The sequence below is a fragment of the Lutra lutra genome, chromosome 1 (assembly GCF_902655055.1).
Source record: "Lutra lutra chromosome 1, mLutLut1.2, whole genome shotgun sequence".
Lineage (NCBI taxonomy): Eukaryota > Metazoa > Chordata > Mammalia > Carnivora > Mustelidae > Lutra > Lutra lutra.
Genome location: NC_062278.1, coordinates 110,901,821 through 110,910,117, shown reverse-complemented (window position 1 = coordinate 110,910,117; position 8,297 = coordinate 110,901,821). Strand labels below are relative to the sequence as shown.

General features: G+C 43.2%; 1 protein-coding gene across 3 annotated transcripts in view; it reads left to right on the top strand.

Moving 5' to 3' along the window:
- The first annotated feature begins 5,460 nt into the window (after window positions 1–5,460).
- The window catches only part of MASP1 (MBL associated serine protease 1), a 65,704-nt gene continuing 62,867 nt past the window's right edge, over window positions 5,461–8,297 (top strand). The window contains exon 1 of one of the 3 annotated variants that reach the window (XM_047732574.1): window positions 5,461–5,682. In XM_047732574.1, the coding sequence (XP_047588530.1) occupies window positions 5,678–5,682 (5 nt within the window). In that variant the 5' untranslated portion in view covers window positions 5,461–5,677. The remainder of the gene's footprint in view (window positions 5,683–8,297) is intronic. The other 2 variants (XM_047732565.1, XR_007127984.1) reach the window with 2 other exon arrangements.

Genomic DNA, 8,297 nt, shown 5'->3' with positions numbered 1-8,297 from the left:
AGTCTTCCCAGGAGAGTGGGGCAGAAAGTGATACCCATCCCCAGGATCCTGACTCATGGGCTATGCCATAGCCCTGGGCTGTTTCTGTGTCCACCCTTTAGAACAAGTTTTCCAACATTTAGTTACTCGTCTTTATAATTTCTTGTATGCATGAATACCATCTACATTATTATTATTTGTTTCATATTTTTATTTAAATCTGCTCTGGACTTTTTTTTTTTAAGTGAAATCCTTATTTTTGAAAGCATGCTGCTACTCTAAACATAAAAATAAAAATAATGAATAAAAAATTGTTAAATTCTAGCAGAATAATATTGTCTCTACAAGACTGAATTTGAGACCTGCCTTTCCTCATTAAAAAGGAAATGAGTATCAATGGCATAGTGGCATCACCTTGAGATTTTCTTCTCAATAATAGCAGGAGTAAAAGAGAAATGAAAAAGGCAGGACTTTCTTGACATATGGTGGTGACAGATATTGAAAGTTGACTCATGCAATTTCCATTTCTAATCCCTGTCTTCCTTGCTGCCTGGCTCTGCTCTATAAGCTGTGAAAGTAAGAACCAGACTTCCCAGTCTCCTTTGCAGTTAATGGTGGCCATGTGACCCAGCTCTGGTCTGTGAGACATAAGAAGTTCCCTAGGCCCCTTTTCCTCTTCCTTTTTTTTTCCTGTTTTGAATACCTTTTTGTGACCAGGAGATGGCAAGCATGAGGATGAAAGCCCCATATCCTAAGGCTGGCAGAGCAGAAAGAAAGAAAACAATGTCAAGAAGCTGCCCCAGACCTATGTAGCTCCTCACTTCTTGCTATGTGAGGAAAATAAATTCTATTCAAGCATTAGTCAAGATTTCTCTTATTATTCACCAAACAGAGTATTAACTGATCCAGTGTTTCTTAATTCCATATGTGTGGTGCCTCAAATCAGCCTGACACCCCTGGTGGCATGTGTTTCATGCTTTTCGAGAATCGTGTATAAGAAAGCTTGTTAGTTTGCTAGGGCTGCCATGGCGAAGTACCACAGACTGGGTAGCTTAAACAGCAGAAATATATTTTCTTACAGTTTTGGAGACTAGCACATCAAAATTAAGGTGTTGGCAGGTGTTTTAAAGTTCAAGGTCAAGGTGTTCTTTTGAGGTATCTCTCCTTGGCTTGCAGATAGCCACTATCTCATTGTGTCCTCACATGGTCTTTTCCTCTGTGTTGTCTGTGCCCTAATCTTATTATAAGGACACTGATTACATCAGATCAGAGCCCACACTAATGGCCCCTTTTTAGCTTAATCACCTCTCGAAGATCCTATCTCCAGATTGTCACATTTTGAGGTACTGGGGGTTAAGGCTTCAACATGTGAATTTTGGAAGGACACAACTCAGCCTATAACAGAGTCTAATAGTTTATTTTTTAATAGAAATTATTTTTCCTTCCCTGCAATCTTGCAGACACAATATAGCATGGCTCATGGATGTTCAAAGTCCACAGGCAGGATCATGAGCCTGCAGATGAGGGGAGAGAGTCCTGGCTAGGCAGCGGCAGGGGTGGGAGGGGGGAAGGGGTGGTCAGGAGGCCTGGGCTCTACACACTGATTGTCCTCTTTTTGGCCTAGTCTCTCTGAACCTCCGCGTCTTCATCTGTAAAAATATATGAATGTATATTGTATATATATATTGTATATATTGTATGTGTACTGTATACACTATATCTATTGTATATATATAGTATATATTGTATATATATTGTATATGCTATATCTATTGTGTATATATATACTGTACATATATATTGCATGTAATAATGTGTATGGAAGTATCTGGCACATGCTAAGGATATTTTGTCAAATCTAAAATGCCATCAATTATAAGATGCTCCATTATGTTCTGTGCACCCAAACTGGCAAAATTGTGCCATGAGAGCTTCTAAATTAGATATTTGGGAGCCCCAGACCAAATTTGCTGAATTTGAATTTCCTGGGATGAAGCTTAGGGATTAGTAGTTTTTAAATCCCCTGTATTTATTCTGATAATGGGGTACCCAGGCTCCAAAGCAATGGCTTTCAGCATAGTCAACATGTTGCAGAACCCAAAATTTAATTCTAAGGTGTCATCTTTGGAGCTATTTATCAGTTTCTTAGATATTCTATAGGAAGCCTGGATTTCAGCCTTTGCCAACAAAATCCCATCGCCCAGATACTTTACATTTCCTAACACATTCATGGGATTCCAGAGAGTCTCAGCTCAGGAATTGCATATAATAAATACTTCGGTAGAACATGTAAACCAAGCCCAGTTCTAGTGGTAGGAATGCTGTAGCATGCACTCTCTTAGTACTATATTCGTGACCCCTGTCCTGGACTATAAGCTGGGGGTGTTGAACCCACATCTGTCATTCTGCATTTTATGATTCTAAGTGACATACTGTTAGTTCTTTGTGGGCATATTTTAAACTTTCCATCAAACTTTAAAAAAAATAGTTCAATCTTCTTAAAAGTTATTTTTCGGAATGCCTATGATTGACTCCTGAGCCACATCATGCTGCTATGATCAGAGATAGAGCAAGGATAAAGGTGAGAGAAATGCTCTGCACTCCACTCTTTGCACAGGTCATGCGAGCACCCCACAGGACTGCCTTCCAGACAATAGCAGTTCCCCAGTTCTCGCACCCACATTTGTATGTGCTCCGTCATCTCAACAGGGTCCAATCCCCCCATTGTACAGCTGAGCAGGTCGATGCCCCCTTCTCCCTCCCTCCAACCCAGAAAGTAGATGACTTTCCCAAGGTCCCATACAAGGTAGCCTACTGACACTGAGCCTACTCCCAGACTATGTCCCTTGCATTCCTCCTACTCCCCGTGATCTAGCAATGCGACTTCAGAAGGTCTTTTTCAAAAGGTCAGGACAATATCACCAATGTCTTCTAGTCCAATGGGAAACTGCCCTGAATCTCACCCAGATCATTCACTGAGCCATATAGTTCCTGTTTTCATGCAGATTCCATCTGAGCCCTGGCTAACTCCCAGGGAAGCACATATCAGATCTGCTGTCTATTGGCAGAACTTTGGCTTAGAACGTATTTCAAATGCTTCCCATTGAACATTGGCAGCCTTGAGAAAATATGGCCAGGAAATTATTCTGGGAAGCTCGATTGCTCTATGACACTTTACAAGGAGAAGCTGATGGCTTTCCCTCCTGAGCTCTTCCCTCTGTGCCCAGAACAAATGACATATTCCTGTATATGCCCTAAATTAGGAGAGGGCCAGGTCTGCTCCCTCCTGAATAGAGGGAATGTCTGTAACTGGCAGAGCCCTCCGCACAGTGCACTGTGCTTTGAGCCAAGCTCTTCCTCCTTCAGTTTTGAAACCCTTGGGCATTCCAAGAGAAATGTAGTCCATGTGTTTCTGATTCATGTACACTTAAATCATTAAAATGTTGTTTTGTGAGAGTTATTTGATGTCTGATGAGCCTATGAGGCTTCTTACTGAGACTTTTAAGGGTTTTTTTTTTCCTTTTTTCTTTTTTTTATTTTTTTATTTTACTCTGGCTGAAACAGAAAGCAACATTTTGCTAAAACAGTGCCCAAGTTCAAACATATTCTCTCATCTCATATATTTGTACCCACATTATCGACCACAGGCTTTTACTAATGCCAGGACTGGCGAGACTGACATTCAGAAGTGTTAAAATAGAGAAACTGGAGAGAAAATGGAGCAGGGAGAATTCCAGTGAGATTCCAACCTGTGTTCCCCGAAATGTGCCAAAGCAACAGTACCAGAGGGTGGAGAGTACATGCGTTTGCTACCCTGGTTAGGCTGGGGGACGGGGTGGCACTCTCGGGGCACTGGGGGACAGCTAATACTGCACTTCCAAAGGCATAATCTCCTTGAAGCCTCACAGCAGCCCTCATTTCCCAGATGCGAAGCAGGCTTAGAGGTGCTAAGAGTCGGACCCAGAGTGCACAGTTGGCTTGGACAGAAAGGAAAGATTACAGCTAAACTCTGACTCTGAGTTTTAGGCTCTTCTCAGAATATTTCAAGTTGAGTTTCTCCATGGATGTTGTATTTGAAATACCAAATGCACTAAGCTATTTCAGGGAGAAGCAGTACGACATAGTGGATAGGATCCCCTACCGCTTTCTAACTGTGTGAACTTGGGTACATTACTTAACCTCTCTGGGCAGTTTCCTTATCTGTAAAATGGGGATGATCCCATTACCCAACTATGCAAGATATAAAGATGATTAAAGGGAATTAACACATTTCTAGAATAGTCCCTGAAACCTAGGGTTCAATAAATGTTAACTACTCGTCGTAAAAAAAAAAAAAAAAGAGCTGGATAATCTTGGCAAGTTGTAGAAACTCTCTGAGCCTCAGTTTCCTCGTTTGTAAAGTGAGTACAATAGTGTGACCCTTACAAGTTTGTAGGAGCGCTTAAGATGGTGCATACGCTTAGTGCTGTGCCTACACAGAAAAGGTTCTCCGTAAAATCTACTTTTCACACCCAGACATCCTTCTCCCTGTTGAGATTTAATTGTCATTGTTGTGGGGGGAGGAATTGTCTTCTTATTCAGCTCAGCTTAGATCTGGCGCTGCATTTCTCCACAATCTCAGGGTGCAGATGTGTATACAATCCCGGGTCTTTCTCTACCCAGGGGGTGCGGGCACTCCTGCTGTGATGGACCCTCACTGGGCTGGATTTGTTGTGTGCCCCGTGATGGTAAACAGAACAAATATTGCTTTTAAGTGGAGAAGAACCACTAGCCAACTGCAGGACTTGGGGGCTCCCTCACATTCCTGGCCAACGGCTCTGTTCACAGGAAAATCTGTCACTGTTTGCAGGCTGACTGCGGCTTTGGGATTTGGACCTTTTTTCCTTTCCTAGTGTAGATGTCAGAATTGCCTTCTTAGCTGGTTGTCTCTGCTTCACTGGTGTCTTTTTGCCAGTGTCCTGAGGAAGAGCAGGAAACTATAGCCATCTGGCAAGGGAGACTAAAGAGAAATTAGACTTTGTCCCTCTCCACCCTCACACACACATACACACTCCATACAGTCACACACATTTACTCACACATTCACTAATACACACTAACACACACACACTCAGATACATTCACTCACATTCACACAAACTCACTCATACCCATTCACACATTTACTCATATAGAGTCACACACACATTCACAGACTCACACAAACATGTTCTCTCTCACACACATGCTCACACACACACACACACACACACAGATACAAACACCTTTTTGAGCCTCTCAGTTTTCTCTCAAGACCTGGAGCCAGCCACACAAGATAAAGGAATGAACTGGAGGAGCAGATCTTTTCAGGAAGAAGACAGATTCTGTTCTGTCAGGTTCCTATGAGTGTGTGTAAGAGCAAGTCAGAGGAGAGAGAGAGGGAGAGAGAGGAGGGAGAGAGAGGGAAAGAGGAGAGAGAAGAGGGAGGGAGGGAGGGAGAGAGAGAGAGGAAGAGGCAGAGGGAGAGAGGGGGAGAGGGGATCTGTTGCAGGCAGGGGAAGGCGTGACCTGAATGAAGAATGCCAGCCAATTCCAGAGACACACAGGGACCTCAGAACAAAGATAAGGCATCGCTGACACCACACCGGGGGACAAGCTCCCAGGAAAGTCAGGCCGAGGGGACCGAAGCCAGGCAGCCAGGAGCACCCCAGGCAGGAAAATGAGGTAAGTGCCAGGGCAGGAGTGGACATGGGAGGGGGGACCCTTTCAGGAACCGGGTGTCAAGTAGCCTAGGAAGGTTTGACCTTGTCTCCAGTCAGACTCCCTCACCTGCCTGTCCTGTGGGTGTGGCAGGGGCTTCTCATCAATCCCTGGGGCTTTGAGAAGGGGGATGTGGGCTGGGTGCTGCCCTGGGACTGCGGAGACAGGCAGCTCCAAATGGGAGACTTTGTGCCAATCCTGCCCCACGCTGCCAGGGCTCAGTTTCTCCCTCTGCCAGTCTTGGGTGCTGTCTGCTGGCAAATGTGACTTTCCTCCTGTTGCCCTCAAGGCTGATTTTTTGTTTTCCTTCCCTGCAAAGAGCATTGGTTTATCTCTTCCAACACTTTGTGAGTTAGGTATGTGTTTGTGTGTTTATTTGTTCGGACCGGAAAAGAAACCAGCTTCCCACAGCTCAGCTCTGCGGTTTCTCAAACCTTCAGAAGTTTGCCAGTTAAAACCTCAATTTAGAAAATGAAAAACCTGTCCCCATTTTACAGTTCCCTATAAATTTCTGCATTTCTCACTGAAATCAGAGGCAGCTGGTGACATGAATCAGGCTATGAATTGTACCAAATGGCTCTTAAAGGGATACCACAAATTTAAAAAAAAAAAAAAAAAAAAAAGCCTTTGGCATTCTAAATCCAGGACTTTAAATTCTAATTGTTTTTAAACTCTTCAACATTTCCTATTCCTCAGCCCTTATTTAGAGTTACTTGATCCTCCTTACCAGGCATTCCTTCTACGTTTTCCTCTGCAAGTCTCAAAACGCAACCACTATAATTATTTTTACTATTTTTAAGTGTTAATGGTGTTAAAAATACCAAAAAAAAAAAAAAAAGAAGAAGAAGAAGAAGAAGAAGAAGGTAAAAGAAAAACACCCTGCTGACGTGTTAAGACTCAGCACCTCTTTTCTCATTGATTTTCTTCTCAGTTGGAAAAAGGCTTCTATTTGTTTCTCTTCTGCAAAGTCACCTAGCAACTTTTCTGGGTCTGGGGCCAATGGGGGGCTTCAGACTGTGTTAACTCTTTGAGCTCAGATCACCTGTGGTTCAGAAAAATGATCAGTTCTCTAAGGTTAATTTGATCTGTTTTTTAAAAATCCGTTGTAACATTAAGCCTGCCATCTAACTTCATTTTCCTTTCTCCTGAAAGAGATAGGATTTATGCCCATCTACATGGAGTGACAGTTCAACTGATCTGTGGAGAGCAGAATCTTATCCCACCACCCCAGGGCCCAGCCATACCAATGTACAGGCTGATGAACAGCCCTGTGTCTTTCTGTTCATTCACTCCTTAACACACAACAGCTCCCCCCACCACGCACACCTTATTTTCCACCTCAAGGATCCGATTTTTCAAGCCACAGCTCAAACATCATCTCCTCTTCCCTGGCCAGCACCCCCAGAATGAGCATCCTCTCCTTTGTGCTATCCCTGTTCTTGGGAGCTACATCTCTCTTTGTCTTCAAAATAGTTCACTGTTCAAATCCCTATCGACTGACTGCTCCTTAAGTAGAGGATCTGTCTCTCGTTCACCTTAGTATGTCCAGTACCTAGCATAATGCCTGTTTCCTATTAGGGTTTCAATAAATATTAGCTGAATAGAATTCAATCCACTAGCAAACCGGTCAGTGGAGAAATGCTCCACTAGAAGTCTCGAAAGAGACTTGCCTCATAGGGACACAACACGTCAGAGTTTGCAAAGTACTTTTAAAGGCCTCTCTTTTCTGGCCCGTAGATTTTAGATGAAGTAAGGATTTACAGAGAAGTGGGGATAAAAGCAGTTAAGCAACTTGTCCAAAGCCACGCAGATGATCTTGAAAAGGCTCTGACTCAAACTTGAGTCTTCAGACTCCGAGTCCAGGATTTTTTTCTACTACACACATTCCACCAGACTCTCAACCAAGTGTATAATCCTATACCAATAGCTCCCGATTCTAGCCATACATTAGGATCATCTGTGATGCTTTCACAAGTGCCAATGACCAGACCTCACTCCAGACCAATTAAACTAGAATTTGTTGGAGAGGGGCTTTGTTATTAGTATCTTTTTTTTTTAATTTCTACATAAACCCATGAGTTTTTTAATTATTTTTCACAGGATTAATTGCTTTGGCCAAATTCCTAGACATGATATGGGCATGGACCCAGCAGCTTCCTCTGTTAGCTTTTGTTACTCCCTTCTTCTGTTGAAGCTAATTCACCATATGGTGTTGGGCATGACATGTCACTACTTGGGATATCCTTTTCATCATCTGTCAAATAAGGGCATTGTCCAAGGGATCTACACAGTCGCTTTCGACTCTCCTACTCACAAACAGTCTTGGTGTCGTGTAGGTTGGAGGGAGGGAGGGAGGGAAGGGAGGGGAGGGAAAGAAGAGGATACAAAGTGCTACTTCTTCCACAATCATTGACACAAGGGGGCATTTTGTGCACTCCACATAGCTTGCTCCTGCAGAGGGCCTATCCAATCCCAGCTTTAGGGATTGTTTGACATGTCAAGCAAATAGCTAAACTTTTTGATTAGCTCGAGAATAGGTAGAAGGTGTCCGGAATTCCACAGCCCGTGCCTGCTGTATA